Below are 19,705 nucleotides of genomic sequence, written 5' to 3' on the forward strand. Positions count from 1 at the left end.
TTGTTTCTTCATCATTTCCCTGATGTTTCTGGTGTTTAAACCGTTTTTGCATTATTTCCATCTCCCTCTTTGTCTGTGGGTTAGATTTGGCCATGGTTATGCACTGTCTCACTTGCTATAAATGTGTGATACACATGACTTCGTTTTGCTTTGTATCAAAATATGCTTAAAAGGTTATATACATGTATCTAACAGAGCTTATGTTTATGTTTTTTCATGTTTAACTGAGTTTATCACCTTTTGTTGTTCCTGGAATTGATTTTGGTTTGTTATTTTTTTTGTTTTCATGTATTGATAACAAAGTATTTACACATAAATAAAAATGAAATAGTCAATGACTGGTCTTGATTTCTTCTTGGGTATGATGTTTATGGGTCTTTTAAAATCATATTAAATGGTTTAAATTAAGAAAAGTATAAAATGCTGTATAGAAAGCGTGTTTAGCAAACAATAAAATTTAGAATAAGCAATAGACAAAATAAATGAGTTTAAAGTAATATAATTTTTAATTTCCTTTAATTTCTCATAAACGAAAATAAACATTTAATCCTTTTATAATTTAAAAAAAAAGTATGTTATAAATTTACTTTTTTTTTCTATGAACGGTTTGTTCAAATATCTCTTTACCGTATTAATAAATGGAATTTATATAAGTTTGGTTAAATTCATTAAATATGTTGATGCTTCTACCGTATTAATAAATTGAATTTATATAAGTTTGGTTAAATTCCTTAAATATGTTGATACTTGTTAGTGTGCGTTTGAAATTTTAATATGATTAGTTTGTATATACGCTTTAAAATTTTACAACTAAAAAGTTTTTTTTATTTATTTTTTTCTAAAAGAAAATCTAACCCATCTCCGAATATGATTAGTTTTCTTATAAGAGGATATATTGCACGATTAAAAAGTTAAATTGTAAACATTTCTTATATACCAAGATGAGTACATGTAAAATTTTCTTATAAGAGGATATATAGCACGATTAAAAATTTAAATTGTATAAAGATTTTTAAATAAATTCTCAAGCATGCTAAATGTTTATTTATATATATTTTTAAAGTGATTTGTGCATGTTGTTATCAATGATCTAACATGCTATTTAATTGATTTAATGTTTTTATGAGTCCAAAATTTTTGGAATGATAAATTATACAAGTTTGAATGTCTTTCTTATTAGACAAAATATAGTTGTTGTTAAAGTGTATGGCTTTGAATACTTTCTTAACTATACATCGTTATTGTGCACGTTATTGTGCAAGCACAGCATATCATAACATTTTGTGTGTGATGGACTTGTATTCAAAAAGTTGTGATCATGCATACACCAAGTAGAGTAAAAAAATATGTGTTTAACTTTAATACTTGTATGATTGTTGGAAGGATGTTATATACTTAATGTAGATAAATCAATTTAAGGGTAAAAATGGTCTATAGTTGGGTTCATGACATGAGTTGGTGTAAAATTTTCTAAATGGACGGTTTAAAAAGACATAATTTTATCAAATGAGTGAACAAGAAGATCATTCAAATATTTTAAAAAAAATGTATCATACGAGAATATATGCAACTTTTGCGTGTTGCCTGGATATATATATGCATGTCTTGCAACCGGTTATCATGTGAAAAGAAATGTTAATCTGTTTTTCTCTATTTTGATGTTCTTTTTGACTATGTTCAAACAAAAGAAATTAGTTATATATATTGTTCCCAGTTTCGAGCAGATATTATGAAGTTAATCATAATTATTCAACATCGGCTAAAACGTTATTCTTTTAAGCGAGTATAATAAATGCAACAAGCTTGAAATGTACAGTTGCCTCGCATACACACCTCACAATCACTTGCAAATTAATGACTCGATCTTACAATCTCTATCTAAAATATACATCTAAACAGTGTAAGGTATCTGTTAATTCACGATGACCCAAACGATGACGCCTTTGCTTTCTGCAGCCTCAAGTCATTATAGAAGCGGCTAATGAACTCCTCCGCCGCCACATCCACTTTGTTGTCTTGGTCGACACTACTCAACGGAAACGGAGAGTCGGTTACCCTCAGCTGCCTAACCATCGGAGTACTCCCAAAGCCTGGAAGCGCCGGTGAGGAATTGTCGCTGTGAATCATCTCCATGGCTTTAAGCACAGCGTTAACAGCCATCATATCAAGATGATCCTTCGATGGTTTGCTGTTGGAGTGATGTTTCTTGTGGAGTGAAAATAGAGAGAAAGGGTGGTGAGTAGTGGGCGCAGGGCTGTTGCTGCAGCTGAACTCATATTCACCGGGCGGAGGTGAAGGGAAAGAGAGGTGGTGGGAGCGGTGTTTGGCGGTGAAAGCCTCCCGGTTGATGTGGTAGTGGTGGAACATCAGGTTCTGTAAGGCTTTTCCGGCGATCTTGCCACGCCTTATCATCATGTTGAGGTCCAGCAACAACTTTCTCTTGAATATGCCTTTTCGCAGCATGAAGTAAACCACACGAACTAAGTTCCAAACTTTCTTAGCTAAAACCGGTAGATTTTGTTCCATTTTTGTAACTAAGAAAGTTATTGGCTGTTGTTTAAAATATGAAGAAGATGCAGAGAAATTGTTGGTGAAATGGAGGGAGGACGAATGATAGTACTTATAGGGAAACAAACACCGGTTGTCCTTTGATGTTAAGTTCCCTTTTTTTTTTTAACAACATTAATCATACCCATTGGTTTGTCTTTTGATTTTAAAGCTAACCAGACTGTGTGGGACCTTTCGTAATTTAATAAGTTCACTAGCCTTTTTATATTTCGCTTTACTTTATGTACGCACTATATGGGCTTTTGTCTTCTACTCTCGATCTTTTCTTTTCCATAAATTATTAGGAAGGGTTTGTGGCAGATTTTGGATTGGATAAGATTATGGCCATGTGTTATTTGTTTAATGTTTAACTTGATCATATACATACATGGTTTCATTAATCATGTATATGTATAATTGCAAACGTGATGTTTTATATATTGAGTCAAAATTAACTACTCTTAATGGTATTAATCATATTTGTGTCTGATTCTATTTACATAAAAACACTATAAAGTTTTTAGTTTAGACTTTAGGTGCAATATTCCAAATGTTAAATTTCGAAAATCTGTGTGCATGATATAATTAACTATTGATGTAAATATTAGAAGTGCTAGGAACAATATTATTGATTTACTTAGGTTATCAGGAGTGTTTAACGCATCAAATATAACCACATCACCAACAACACTATTCCAACAACATTTGTAGATGGTATTCACACGAGGAAGAAAAAGAGAGGAAGAGATAAGTCACTTGAGCCTTACACACCTTACCATGGTATCCTTCATAACCTTATCTATAAAACATATATCACTACAACAAATAAGAGTATTACTGGCGAAAGTCGTTGCCGCTAAAGGTCCATCATGTCGCCGCTAAAGGGGTCGTCAATATTGGCTCGTCGCTGATGCTCCATTGATTGTCGTTGATGTTGCGTCGCCGCTAATTCTCTCCGTCGCCACTAAAGGCGTCGCTGCTATTAGTATGTATTTCTATTCATACAAATACACATATACATACATAATACACATACAAAATTCATATATACATACGAAAATACATACACATACATAATACGAATATACATACGAAAATACATACACATACATATACTTAAAAATACATATATACATAGGATTAGACATACAAAAACACATATACATACATAAAATACATTCAAAATACACATATACATACAAATGCACATACAAATACACATACATATCTACAAACACAAAATACACTTATAAATACACATCAATGCTAGAAATTATTAAGGAGAAGTGAAAAGGAAAAGGAAAAGGAGGAAAATGGAGCAGAGATAGGTGAAATTGCAAAGTTTTTTGTGAAATTCTGATGAGGTTGACGACAATGGTGAGCAGATAGAAAGAAAGGAGAACACGGAAAAATGGAGCAGAGAGGGGTTTTATTGTCGACGGCCTTTAGCGGCGACGCGTACTCATTGGCGGCGACATATGGGAGGGAAAACAACGCGGGGTTCTCTACGTCGTTGGATCATCTCTTAAATCGACGGATGAGATTGAAATGACACAGATCGCCAAAATAAGCTTTTAGCGGCAACGCACACTCTTTAGCGGCGAGATACCAGAGGGAAAACAACGCGAGATTTCTTATGTCATCCTAGTCGTAGGATCATCTATTAAATCGACAGATGAGATTGAAATGACGTGGATCGCCAAAATAAGCCTTTAGCGAAGACGCTTTTAGTGGCGACGGAGACTTTCGGCGACAAAAACGTGTTTTTTTTTGTCGCCGCTAAAAGTCTCCATGGCCGCTAAAGTGTCGTTACTATTGCCGGTTATTCTTGTAGTGTATGGCAATAAGGCATATAGTGATTGTTTGTTTAGTTTTCATATTTTTATTTAAAAATTGCAATTGTTGCAACTAGGGTGAGAATCTGAAATGGACCGTACTGACTCTTGGACAGGACCAATTTTACCGAAATTGATGAACCTTTGACTGGACCTATTAAGGCTTATCAGGTCGTCCATGTCCAGACCAGGTCTAGGTCCGGTTCACAAATCTTGGACATAAAAGTAAGCATTTGGACTAGACTGACACTCGAACCAGTCATGTTTTCCAAAAATTAGTGGATCTTCAACCGGACCTATTGACGGTTACCCACTCCAGATCTAGATCCGGTTTTCGAGCCGATCCGATCCAAAAACACGTTTATTTTTTTTCGCCGCTAAATACGTTGCTGCTATTGCCTGTAATTCTTGTAGTGTATGGAAATAAGGCATATAGTGATTGTATGTCTAGTTTTTCATATTTTTATTTTAAAATTGCAATTGTTGCAACTAGGGTGACAATCTGAAATGGACCATATCGACTCTTGGACCGGACCGACTTTACAGAAATTAATGGACCTTTGACCGAAACTATTGTGGCTTATCAGGTCTTCCAGGTCCAAATCCAAATCCAAATCCAGGTCCAGTTCTCAAATCTTGGACGTAAAATAAAGCATTTGGACTAGATGGGCACTCGGACCGGTCATGTTTTGCAAAAATTAATGGATCTTCAATCGGACCTATTGACGGTTTAACGACTCCAAATCTAGATCCGGTTTCCGATCCAATCCGAAGGCCCAAATATTTAATTACCCAAGGTTGCAACTAACAATTTATTACAGTAATTGAGTTTCAAAATATATTTTACTTTTTTAATTTATGGCTTTAATGAGTAAGTAACCTTTACACATGTAAGAAGGATACACAACCTTCGAATTCCATGCTGTCGCTATAACCAAAAGTAGTCCCCCATTTGGTGGTTTAAACTTCTAATCGTAGAGGGGAAAGGGAAAAGTAATTACTTAGCGTTAGAGGTTTGGTGACCACTGCCCCTCCACCACGTTGCAACTGCCACCTCATTATAAACGCAGTTTTCCCAAGAAACCTCCGACTATACCTTCAATTATTGGTGTCTGTATTTTATATACCACCCTTGTATTTGTTAATTTTGCTTCATTTATTTAAAATTAGTGATTATATGTAATTATGTATATATGACATGTAAGTGACGGCATACTATGTGTATTTTATGATACATTTGCATTATTAAGGGTAATTCAATCTAATTAAGTAATTCCGTGGATTTTTTTAGAGAAATTCATACCTTCAACTATTAACTGTAAAGTTTGTTGTTCACTTTATCTTTTTCTCGCCTCATAAACACAGGTAAATTATAAGTAGCCGTGGACCAAAATGCAAAAAAGCAAAACAAAGAAAATCTTTAGTTGTGGAAAACATGCAATGTACGAGGGTGCGGACATCAGCATTTAGCAAACCACAACACGTTTTTTTGGTGCATGATTAACGCGCCTAATTAGGGAAAAAAAAAGTCGTGTGTGTTGGTTCGACCAAAATGGGTTTGATTGCTTTCGGGAGATACGTTTCTTGCAAACTGATTGTACTTGGTTTTTGCTTGTCCTTTTCAAAGCCGGTCGTCCTCGTTTGCTTTCTGGTTTCGAGAGTAAAGTCGTGTGCCGTATTTGGATTATTGATTAAGGGTGCATGAACACATACAATGATACAATATGCCTTTGGGGATATAGGTATGTATCGTAGTCAAATTAACTGTTGAAGACATAGAAAACAAATATAAAGAACGTACTTTTACAACGTTTTTAGTCACAAACTGCAATATTAAACTTCCATTTTTTTAACAGCAAACAATGAAATTGAAAGACCCACTAACGAGATGCTATCGGACTAAAAAAAATAAAACAAAGTCTTACCCACACTACTACAAAAAGGCACAGTAGAACCCAATTTTTTGAAAAAAGCGGGTTATATTATGCAAAAGCCGGGTTTTATAAAGGTAAATGTTATAAGGCTCGGTTAAAAGTAAGAAACTAGGGTATATGTTCAAATCAAATAATCCGGTTATATGAAAAAAAAATGAGGTTTTTTGCTGGAAAATTATATAGCCCAGTTTTCTAATTGTAACCACGTATGATGACTCAAGGACATAACGTGTTTTTCAACAACAAGATTTTTTGACGAACAAATTACCGTAAGAGTATTGAGATTTGAGGGTTGAGGCATTGAGTTATACACTGGCGGAACACTGTAGGGGCCAGGGGAGGCCATGGCCCCCCAGCTTTTTACCGGAGTTTATATCAATATATATAAAATAAACAAAGGTTAGCGGAATTTCAATAAAAAAAGTTCAAAATATCTTTGTTATAGATCAAGAAAAATATTTTTTTTTAAATAAATAAGATGACAATTTTCAAATATGAGAAACTGAAAATTGCAAACAAAAACCAAACAAGCCACAAAACTAATCCACCAAATCTACGAAAAAGCTAAACTAATTTACTAAACAAGGCAACAAAATCCCATTTAATTCGGGCTCTATCTCCATATCAAAATTTAAATGGTTTATGGATCCAAAAATACCCTCAAATCATTTCTATAAAACTCATAAAAAGTTAAGAAAACATATCTACAAATCAAAGAATCGGGAGTTAGAAAAAAGTAACTATTGTTCATTATCACTGGTTATCACGCTTGCAACTCTACTAACTCCACTGTTCCGTCGGAAAAACCTAGATCCATGTCGCCTCTTTGATCGTCTGTCCGAGTCCGTCTCTACTGGTTTAACCGGTCGCCTTCCGAGTTCCTAAATTTTGCTATCTCAAAGGTGCATGTCGTTCTCTCTTTTTTGGTTCTTGTGTTTCTTCTTGGCTATCGTTATTTTGTGAAGTGGTAATTTGAAACTGTGATTTTTAAAGACTTTGCCTTTTCATTTATATCTAGGTTATATCTAGGTTAATGTGTAATATTTACTATTGATTTTTCTTTTGCATCTTTTCAATGCCAAAATGCTCAAAGCTCTTGGCTCTATAAAAAATATATTATATTTTCTTTATTTTTATTTTTATCTTTTTACTAACATTAATAAACTCTAACCTTTTATTTCATAAACTTAACCAAATTAACTAACTTATTTGGATTATTTTATTTTGTTTAGTTGATATTTCTAGAAAGTAGATATTGTTTTTGTATTTAACCATTTTTAATATATATATATATATATATATATATATATATATATATATATATATATATATATATATATATATATATATATAGAGAGAGAGAGAGAGAGAGAGAGAGAGAGAGATTTGAAATTAAAATGCAATCATTTGTCTTTGTTATTTATAAAATAATATTCATAGTAATTATTTTTAGTGTTAATTTTGTTAGTTTTTAGGCTCTTACATTGAGAACAAATCCAAAATTAACTTTATTTCTGATTCTTACGTTTTATGAGTCAGTCATTTTCTATAAATGATGTGATGAATTGTTTTTAAATGATGAAGACTAAGTAAAATATTAGAACAATACTCGTATTAATTAAGTAAAGTATTATTTTATTTTCTCATCTTAATAATATGACATTTTTTTATTAGTTTTATAACATTATTAATTACATTAGACATTTATATAGTTACATTGTATATTGTTTTACAGATCGATAATAGACAATATTGAATATGTTAAATTGTTTCAATAATAACAGAAAATGCCCCCCTAGTTTTAGGGGTCGTGTTCTGCCCCTAGAGTTATAATTGACGATTTTTATCCTTACTTATAACTACAATATGCATTCCTAAATTAATACACATGCCAAATCCACTACCAAAATAATGTAAAAAAAGGTGCAAATCAATCATTTTTCAAATTTTGTTATTTGCTCTTCAGTTCAATGCTAACACCAAACTGTCCAAACATGCATTTGACCAGAATAGCATTATATTTTTTAACACCAATTCTTATTTACCCTGCACTATGTTTTCATTGATTCATCTATCTACTAGTCTAATAAAATAGTATATTTTTGCCACGTGATATTCATTGAGCATCCCCCTTCGATTATTCTCGCTCAAATCACTATGTCAAATCCCGAAATTGCTCCTCACGCTCAGCTCCATTAATCTGCAGGTCAGAAAATTCCAAACTGTTATCTCTGCATTTGAAAACCATTACATGTTTGAAAACAAAAAAAATCAGGGTCATTAAATCAAGATTGTGTTTTCCTTTGACTACCTTTTCAAATTCCTGAAAATTAGGAATTTAAAAAATACACATTATAATATCCAATCCATTCTATATTTGAATTGCAGTAATATATGGCAAAAAATCCGGTTTAGTATCTTATCTTAATATGTATTCATGACGTCGACCCAATTTGAATGTTTTATATACGACCATATTATATATGACCATTATTCCTTTGGTTAATCATTGTTCAAGGATTGGTATAGTAGCAGAAACTGAAGTTCTCTCTTTGATTCCATTTTCTCCTGCCAAATTTGTCTTGATTTCATCCATAAGGTAATTTCTAAAAAATGTACTTCAGACCTTGCATCAGAATCAAAAACTACTCTCTGTTTATGTCTTTCTGAATCATAAACTTTGTGGTTATCCAACAAAGTTCATTGTTGGTGGTGAATAATGTTGTTTTCTGAGATCTTCTCTTCAATCTCTTCATATTTTTGATCTTCTGTTCTAGCAGTAACGAGTCAACAACCTACTATCTCTTTCTCGCTTTCTCTTTCTCTCATATTGCAATTTTACAGTCACTACTTTCTGTCGACTACTTTTTGTTTCAAAACTTTTGAAAACAAAAATAAACATCTGAAAAATGTAAATCAGTTCCGGAATAAATTAGGTACTCATGTTTTTAAATTACATATTTTCCAATAGTATAGGGTCAAAATGGTCATATTTTTGTAATTTTCTTATTTAAGCCATACTTTTGATAGAAAATTTTCTGTTTTACTAATTTTTTTTCTCATTTTAACATTTTACTTTGAAACTACAATGTTATATTTCATTAAAAAAAACAAAAAAAAAACATATGCATATGTGTGTGTGCATGTATGTATGTGTATTTGTATCTGTATGTGTTTACATGTGTTTACTTTCTGAATTTCTGAAATTGCGCTTTCATTCGTTACTACCATTTGTTTATACAAAGTATACATTAGGGACTATTGTTGTGTTTTAATTCTAATTAATTTTAATGTTTTATGTGTTTTTTTTTTTAATTATGTTAAATATATATATATTATAAAATTACTTTAAAATAAGATAAAATAAGTCATCTAATAAGCTAATTTTTATTTCATTTAACGAAGCATATATAAGTTTGATGGTTAAATTCAAAAGCAACAAAATACTTTATCTTCTAATTTTGAAATTTCTTAATTTTTTTATTTTTAATATGACTTACCTTTATGAATAATGATTTGTTCATGTATGAACATGGGCAATTTAGGTGTACCATTTCTTTCTTTTATCATTCTTAAAATTTGCTTTCAATTGTTTGCAGGAAATGAACATAGGTAATAAAGTATACATCAAAAACATTGAACATATTGATGATGATTCCCATATCAAAATGTGGGTGGTAAAGATGTGGAACTTTATTCAGAATAATATGGTTTTAGCAATCGAAATGATTGTAATTTATGAGGAGGTTTATTGTACTATTTTTTTTAATATCCCATTCAACATTACATATGTTTCAAGCAATAAATTAATTGTTATTTATTTCATTTAACATGGTATAAAATATCATTCTCGTGTTTTAAATCAAATATTTTCTAGATTTGGTGATCTTTTAATGGAAGGTCAAACTTATATCATTAAGAACCCAACATGGCCGCTGTGGACAATGGTTTTGGTGCTACGTGTCACAAACAAACCATAACTTTGAATTGGAGAAGTATTCTAAAAAATGTGAGGATTTTTCAGGTCCGGTGAATTGTTTTGTATTTGTTGATTTTAATTCTATTATCGAACAAACATGCGCAAGAGACTTATTCTTTGGTGAGTTAATTAATTTTACTGCAATCACTTTTATAAATTGTGTGATTTATTATACATGATAGTATTTAACTTAATATTACTTATTATATTTTATTAAACTTGTGTAGATGTTATTAAGACAAGTTGTCTCATTTCGGGCACTTGAAACATTAAATCCTAACACATCCAAGTATTACATAAAGATGGTTTCTAGCAACTTACAGTGAGATTATATTTCTTTTTTATTTTTCTCTATATTTGTTTTTTTATTTGAATTTACTTTTATTAAGTAACTTTTACCTTTTATTTCATATAGGCAATGATCTTTCTATTAGTTGGTTCCATCGTCAATATAAGACAGAATCTACGTTAGTATTACGATGCGTGCTCCAAATGTGGAAAAAAGATAGACACATTGCCCAAACTCAATCATTTCATATACCACCCCAACAAAATTTCAAAAACTATTGTTACTCAATGTAAAGATGCACGTTGCAACAATTTGGATTTTCGTCCGATTACAAAGTATACACATTTTTATTTATGCACATTTGTATATATATTAACCATTTCACTTTTCAACAAAATTGGTATTAATGTTATATTTTTTGTTTAGGTATATGATTCCAATCAACGTACAAGATGATACTGGCACCATCCGATTGATTCTTTTTGACAGGGAAGCGAAGAAGCTATTGGATATAAGTGCATACCAATTGAGAAAAATACATGAAGATGTATACTATGTTATTCATATTTTTAAATGAAAAACCATTTTATTTGTTTTAATATATTAAACATCCCTCTTACAGACTGGAGACAGTTTGGAACTATTTCCAAAGCAAATTAACGTCTTGAAAAACCCCAACTTTGTTTTTCTTGTGGATATTACATCCTACAATGTGGACAACTATAATAATATCTACACCATTGTCAAAGTTATAGAATATGTGTCCATTGTTTTTCAATTGGAAAGTAAAATAGAACTTACGGTACATACATATAATGTTCAAAACTTATATTTGTTTTTTTATTTACCTACATAACATCTTACATATTTCCATCTTATTTTCTAGAGTATTAAATTTGTGTCCTTAGATCAAGTATCTTTGGAATCGGATGATGTTTTGCAGAATGTTCAAAAGGTATTTCGATTCCCATATTAAATTTTATTTATATTTAATTATTCCAATTAACAATTACGTTTTTTTTTAATTTAGCATGTTATCTCATAAACGGATAAGAGTTTTACACCCTCAACAGTTAATAAATCAACCGCAACCAGTCCTATGAAGATATCAGCTGATTTAAAACGCAACCTCCATGACATTTATGATGTCGATTGTGTAGATGAATTCAATTCAACAAAATCTAAAAGAAAATCAATCAGAGAGGATAATCCACTCTTAGTTCGAACAATGGAGAAGTGACTTGGGCTTGGTTTTAACAAACAAAAAGTATTTTTGGAAATTGGGTTGGTTTTAAAGACTGTTGGGTTGTTTGGTACAACATTTTTTTTTGATATATAGGATGTTAATTATGATAGGTTAATTCAGATATGTATGAATTATCATTACTTTCAGATGCAATGGATAGCATAATTCAGTAAAGTTTTTTTTTGAAGCTTTTTAGATTAAGATTATTGGGTTGTTTTCGTAATAGACAAGTTTTTCGGATAATTTGTGTGTATTTTTTTTTCTTTTTTTTTTGTTTTGTTATGACTAATTACATGCATGTGTAACGCCAAAAATTTTCAAAACAAAATTTTCATTTAAAATTACTTTTCTCCTTAACACTTTTCATAAAAATCTCATTTTGTTTAAATTACAATACATGACTCTTTTGTTCAATCAATTAATAAACTAGGATCTTCAAAACAACCGCTTCCTCTGGTGTGTACAATCGAGCCGGTGCCGTCCCGTGATCCTGAGGAAACCTGAAACACATAACACAAAACACTATAAGCACGAAGCTTAGTGAGTTCCCCAAAATACCACATACAACACATACGCCACTCAAGGCTACAATACGACCCTCCGGTCGGTGTGTCTCAGCGGAACCCTCCAGTTCCGTATCGTTGGACCCTACGATCCGGTCTGTATCGTTGGACCCTCCGGTCCGGTCTATAAACTTCGCATAGCATAAATCACAAAGACATAATGCAGAGCATATCACACATAACATAATACTCAATGTAAGCACATAAGACCCTCTGGTCACACATAACTACCACTCAAGGTAACGTATAGTGAGAAGACTCACCTACTACTGCCGACTGAAGAACAGTCCACGCTGCTCCGACCAGCGTCACGAAGTCCACCACTGAATCACCGAAACCAATAATTACCAATAACAACCAAAATACTCCTGGAAGTCAACAGGTCAACTCTTGGTCAAAGTCAAAGTCCTCAGTCAAAGTCAACCCTCCTGGTTGACCCTACTCGCTGAGTCAACCCGTCGACTCGTCGAGTCCCCATGCTCAGAACTTCCCCAATCCGCAACTCAACTCGCCGAGTCACCGCAAGACTCGCCGAGTCCCACAACTTTAAGTCCCCTCGCACTCAACTCACCGAGTCCTCCCTTGACTCACTGATTCATGGCTCAACCAGAAGAAGGTTAGGACCTCACGACCAGACTCGCCGAGTTCAAGGCTATCTTCAACCAACTCGTCGAGTTGTTCTTCTAACTCGCCGAGTTCCTTCCCATCTTCAAGTAACTCGCCGAGTACACCTTTGTGACTCGCCGAGTACCTCTAGATCTTAATCCATACAGAAGCTTTCCAGGCCATGCAAATGATCCAAACCATAGATCTACCCTTCTACAACCCATCTATCACGTAAAGTGGCAAACTTTACGTGAATCCAAAGATATATAAACATATAACACTCTAGGGTTAGGGTTTCGGACAAGATGGCTTCACCAATCACTCAATAACAGGGACTTTAATGCACTCTAGACCTTCTCCATTCCAGATCTGAGGTAGCAACCTCAGATCTAACCTCCAACTCAAAACACCACATGCTATCTTTTCAAAAACTTCAAAATGAAGAATAAAAGCCCAAGCAACGAAATAATACCTCAAAAGGAAACTCCAACAGAAGAGAAATCTGAATCCTAGCAAAGCCCCTTGCTCCAAGCCTCTTAACTCTCCAAGATCTCTTCCAAAATATCTTCTCCAAGGTTCAAATGCTCTCAAACCACTCACAAATGCTCCCTAGGGTTTTCTAGACTTCAAGAGAGGGTAAAGAGGCTGGGGAGAGGGTATAATGTCCTTTATATAGGGCTCATCCTCCGAAATTTAGGTTTTCTCCACACGGCACCAACTCGCCGAGTCCAGCCGCCAACTTGCCGAGTTAGCCACTTAACACGCGACCAGAATCGTGACCCTACTCGCCGAGTCCACCCATAGACTCGTGGAGTTGCTCTTTCACATTTGCACTTTGAACCCTGAACTTGCACTCCCGAACTCGGGATGTTACAATTCTCCCCCACTTAAATTAGGATTCGTCCTCGAAGCCTGCGACACACAACTCCAGAACTACGCTTGCAATGCACCACTTGGCATTAACCAGACCAAGTTCCTTCAACCATTGTTACCAAACCCCTATAAGGTCTGACTCTTTCTCACAGAGTCGCGACAATCGAATCAAGCTGGCCATTGGCTTCTTTCTCCGATTACAACTCACCCGAAGATACTTTCATCACTCCAAATCACAACAATCATTAAGCCCTTACCAAGCTAGATATCACCCTGAACCACCGGATCCTAACCCGATGCCGACTGCTGGGACTTATCCCGCTTCCTTTCGGAATCTAACTCTTTTCCTTCCGTGCTGACAGGATGACACACCTTGCAGCCCTTGAGCAACTCCCATGAGCTCTCCATCGAAATCGCATATACATGCTAAGCCTGCTCTACATCCTCTGTTTGGAAAAACCCGACACACTGACGATACCATCAGACATCCCCAGGATGAATTACCACTATAAACATAACCTCCGGATCACAACCATACTTAAATCCAAGGCTCTATCCTTGCATCTCCTTCCGAACTCCTCTGGTTCTAAACCACCGGAGATTCTTCCGCAACCTCAACAGACACCCAACCCGAATGTGCTTCCATACCACTGGCACAGACACAGTGTTCAACCACCATACTCCAAATCATCCATTCTCATTACTACTTTCACTTCCGTGAACCAACACTCCCTCCCGGGGTTACATACCTTTCTCTTTCCTTACCCAAGGAAATCCACTTGTCAACCTTGCCACTACTCCATGTATCGCACATGTTCTGGATCTGCTCGCAAGGACTCTCGGATCCATGCACTATCTCTCCCCAGCAAATGGGGGGGTACCTCCTCCTATACAACAGCTCAAAAGGTGGCATACCAATGCTCAAATGATAGTTGTTGTATAGAAAACTCAGCCAAAAGTAAATACGTGTCCCAATTCCCTCCGAATTTAATACACATGCCCGAAGCATGTCCTCAAGCGTCTGAATCGTCCGCTTGCTCTGAAGTGTCCTCAGATATCACCATGACAAACTCTAGCTCATTTCTCATATCCCACTTCAATACTGAGCACCAGTTCAACTTTTGACGTCATAGCTAAACCCCCAAAGATCACCTATAACGTGATTCAAAATATCTCACTAGCTTCCTCCCCGTGACCACAATCTCGGCCCAGTGACTCACAAGTCATGAAATTCTCTTTTCCTCATACAAAAAATACAATCCAACCAAGGATCGACTCAACTCTGACCCCCATTTTCGCCCTTGGTTCAACCACCAGGCTCCAAAACTCTATACTAAGGCTGCTCAAGCCTAAAACTCTTCTGCATCAAACACTGATAGGGGAACACCCCAATATCACACTCTCTTGCCGTCTAGTGAGTATTACGGCTCCCCGTAATAACACGACGACCTCTGACTAGTGAGTACTACGACTCCCCGTAGCACCACAACACCAACTGTCAAGTGGGTACTACGACTCCCCATATTACCACGACTCCCTCTCTTTGACTTGTGAATGCTACGGCTCCCCGTAGCATCACAACACCCTCTAACTAGTGAATACTACGGCTCCCCGTAGCTTCACCCATACTCTCAACTCATCCCAACGCCACACTATGTCCACTCACTCATGCCCATAGACTATCATAGATAGCTACACACACTTGCCCTACATATGCATCACAGAATCTGGTGGCAACCACTATAACAAAATTACTTACCTCTGCGGAGATCCATCTTCTAAAATAATCCCTCTTACTGTCAATACTCGAAGGGCTCCCACTGGAACCATAGATACATGATATACCACTGGCCGTCTCAAACTCAAGGCTCTAAATAACTCCGAAATCGGTACATTATTCCCGGTCACCACGGATCACCATTACGGACATCACGATATCCTGCCTCAAACACTGCTCTCCTACTCCCAACACCATATGGATACAACAATTAATTTCCTCTGAACTCCATAAATAATTCTCCGTTACCCAATGTGCAACCTCAGTGTACCCAAACACTCAATTGGAAACAAAGAAAGCGTTAACGCTTCAGAATACGCTGGTGATCCTCCGAAACCCTTTTCCCCTACTGCTCAAAATCTACGCAAGAAATATACACACCGGCTCGGAAATTGGCCGCTCGATAATCCCCTATCCATCCAAAAAGGGACATATGCAATCCATACTTCGACCCAGAAGTTCTTAACTGCCCATACCACCATTACGAGTCTTCCCCTTGAAACGGCCCTGGTCACCACTAGATTCCTGTATCCAACCCCTAACCTCTCTTGCACAATCTCTGGTTCCCACAATAAAATACCCGGTTCTCCCCCACTTAGGGTTTGAACCAACACCAATTGACGCACAACCATCCCACAGACTGTTTCCACTAGCAATATCGCACCTGCCCTCGGAAGGTGCCACACGCCGTCCAATGATCTCCCCCACTTAGAGATCAAGAAACTTCAAATACCCTAAATCTCCGAAGAAATCCTAAGGGACTTCTCATCGCGACTGTCTCTAGCCATTCGAAGCCTCATACCATCCCAATACCGAATACCTCAACTGTCCAGTAAGATCACTGACTCTTAGACTGAAACCATAATTCAGCGTACTCCTCGCCCTCGACTACCCCACCCAAGTTCCATCACTTGAATCCTCACAAGAACTGGGACTCCACTCTGATACTCAATATCCATCATAGACAGAAGAGCCGCCGCCCTGATATACTCAACTGGATTGCCCACTGATACTCTTACCACATGCCCTACTATACTCAAATAGGGTGCAACGTGGTCCTTGACCACCTCAGTCCCAACCGACTACATGCTCACGATATATCCTTACCTCGTGGCAGACATGCTGCCTGATACACTAGAGGAAAATCGACATAAATGTCAATCCGCAGGGTTTTACTCCTAAACCCCAAAACCAAAATCTCACACCTCTTATGTTTCTCACTAGAAATGGAAATAACACCACTTAGATCACAGAAGGTGACATCTCTTCTATCGGCTGGTTGCTCAACTCAGTCAGTAATCCTTTATAACTTCCATCTCTACTCCTTCCTGAGTCTTGCGACTCTAATTCGCATCTCATCAACAATCCCTCGGGGCTAACTCGATTTCCTCATTAAGGGATACTTCACTAAAACTCGTCCATCATGGCCCTCTAGCCCCATACTCTTTCACCTCCGATCTCAGTCTAACCAATCACCACGGGTAACTGGTAGAACCAATAACACTAGCTGTCATGGGTCATGGTACTCAAACCACGATATCACCTCTCGATCTGATGCAAATCATGGTATTCAAACCATGGAATGACCTCTCAATCAGCTATCAATCATAGAACCCGATCCATGACATTACTCCTCAATCTGCTCCGATGTATGGTACTCGAACCATAACATCACTCCTCAGTCTGCCACTTAGAACCTTCATAATACTCTCTGTATTGAGTATGGGTCCTCTGCTTTCGGTAGTACGGGCCCATACTACCTGCCACATCTACCCATACTTTCCACACGGACCATTCCAGAGTCCCTAAGTAGCTGCTCAACCTTCTCGTTCACTAATTCTGCCACGCATGCTTACTCCTCAGCGAAATGCTCTACTCCGCCAGCGTACTCATCTAGCTAAGGTCACTCCCACTTCTCCGCCATCAGCTGCTGAAGAGCTCCTAGTGATGCTAGCCATCTACCTCCTGAATATCGTCATATTCACTTGGTAGATGAATCCCATCATCAAGAGTTCTACAAAGCACGAAGCAAGCAGCATTCGGGCATCGAAGAATATATAGAACTCACCCTGGGTGATAACTCCGCCTGCTCTGCTCATTCTCAAAAGCACCACTAAACTCTACAACTTTACCCCTCGAGGGTTCTAACCATTCTTTCGATAAGCACCACAATACTCATCTAGGTGTCTCTCCTAGGTTACTCGTCTACTCAAATCCCCTAAGAGGATTCCAACTGAATACTCTCACTCACACTCAAAAGTACAACACATATAACAGCAACTCCTAGGCTAAGGCATCACAAATCAGGCCACTCTAGTCCTAAGATATGAAATACCTAGCCTGCCTCTAGCATGCATAATATCTCATAAAATGTATCATAAATATCTCATAACACAAAAAGTAAGGGTATTTTGGGAAATCACCGTTCGGGCTCTGGCTGATTGTACACACTGCTCTTTCTCGCTTTCTCTTTGAACTCTTATTCACTTTTAGAATTTCATTTCTTTGAAAACTTTTCTTACTTGTTCAGTTTGAGTTCAGATTTACCCGAAGGTGTATCCGAATCTCTCAAACCAAGGCTCTGATACCAACTTGTAATGCCAAAAATTTTCAAAACAAAATTTTCATTTAAAATTACTTTTCTCGTAACACTTTTCATAAAAATCCCATTTTGTTTAAAATACAATACATGACTCTTTTGTTCAATCAATTAATAAACCAGGATCTTCAAAACAACTGCTTCATCTGGTGTGTACAATCGAGCCGGTGCCGTCCCGTGATCATGAGGAAACCTGAAACACATAACACAAAACACTGTAAGCACGAAGCTTAGTGAGTTCCCCAAAATACCACATACAACACATACGCCACTCAAGGCTACAATACGACCCTCCGGTCGGTGTGTCTCAGCGGAACCCTCCAGTTCCGTATCGTTAGACCCTACGGTCCGGTCTGTATCGTTCGACCCTCCAGTCCGGTCTATAAACTTCGCAAAGCATAAATCACAAAGACATAATGCATAGCATATCACATATAACATAATACTCAATGTAAGCACATAAGACCCTCTGGTCACACATAACTACCACTCAAGGTAACGTATAGTGAGAAGACTCACCTACTACTGCCGACTGAAGAACAGTCCACGCTGCTTCGACCAGCGTCACAAACTCCACCACTGAATCACCGAAACCAATATTTTCATATACCACCCCAACAAAATTTCAAAAACTATTGTTACTCAGTGTAAAGATGCACGTTGCAACAATTTGGATTTTTGTCCGATTACAAAGTATACACATTTTTATTTATGCACATTTGTATATATATATATTAACCATTTCACTTTTCAACAAAATTGGTATTAATGTTATATTTTTTGTTTAGGTATATGATTCCAATCAACGTACAAGATAATACTGGCACCATCAGATTGACTCTTTTTGACAGGGAAGCGAAGAAGCTATTGGATATAAGTGCATACCAATTGAGAAAAATACATGAAGATGTATACTATGTTATTCATATTTTTAAATGAAAAACCATTTTATTTGTTTTAATATATTAAACATCCCTCTTACAGACGGGAGACAGTTTGGAACTATTTCCAAAGCAAATTAACGTCTTGAAACACCCCAACTTTGTTTTTCTTGTGGATATTACATCCTACAATGTGGACAACTATAATAATATCTACACCATTGTCAAAGTTATAGAATATGTGTCCATTGTTTTTCAATTGGAAAATAAATAGAACTTACGGTACATACATATAATGTTCAAAACTTATATTTGTTTTTTTTATTTACCTACATAACATCTTACATATTTCCATCTTATTTTCGAGAGTATTAAATTTGTGTCCTTAGATCAAGTATCTTTGGAATCGGATGATGTTTTGCAGAATGTTCAAAAGGTATTTCGATTCCCATATTAAATTTTATTTATATTTAATTATTCCAATTAACAATTAGTTTTTTTTTTTTTTTTAATTTAGCATGTTATCTCATAAACGGATAAGAGTTTTACACCCTCAACAGTTAATAAATCAACCGC

General features: G+C 35.9%; 1 protein-coding gene and 1 long non-coding RNA gene across 2 annotated transcripts; one reads left to right on the plus strand and one right to left on the minus strand.

The window, feature by feature from the left end:
* Positions 1 to 1,745: 1,745 nt before the first annotated feature.
* LOC128133888 (uncharacterized) lies at positions 1,746 to 2,604 on the minus strand. Its single transcript, XM_052771399.1, has one exon. It carries the CDS (start codon positions 2,524 to 2,526, stop codon positions 1,918 to 1,920), a length of 609 nt encoding a protein of 202 aa, XP_052627359.1. The 5' UTR covers positions 2,527 to 2,604; the 3' UTR covers positions 1,746 to 1,917.
* A 6,226-nt stretch (positions 2,605 to 8,830) lies between these two features.
* Positions 8,831 to 11,890, plus strand: LOC122197724 (uncharacterized). The gene is made up of 5 exons (XR_006191377.2): positions 8,831 to 8,915; positions 9,916 to 10,415; positions 10,523 to 10,617; positions 10,711 to 10,919; positions 11,011 to 11,890. It is a non-coding gene; the product is annotated as an uncharacterized LOC122197724 (long non-coding RNA).
* The last annotated feature ends 7,815 nt before the right edge of the window (positions 11,891 to 19,705 follow it).

Source organism: Lactuca sativa, chromosome 4, assembly GCF_002870075.4.
Source record: "Lactuca sativa cultivar Salinas chromosome 4, Lsat_Salinas_v11, whole genome shotgun sequence".
In the NCBI taxonomy this organism is placed as follows: Eukaryota; Viridiplantae; Streptophyta; class Magnoliopsida; order Asterales; family Asteraceae; genus Lactuca; species Lactuca sativa.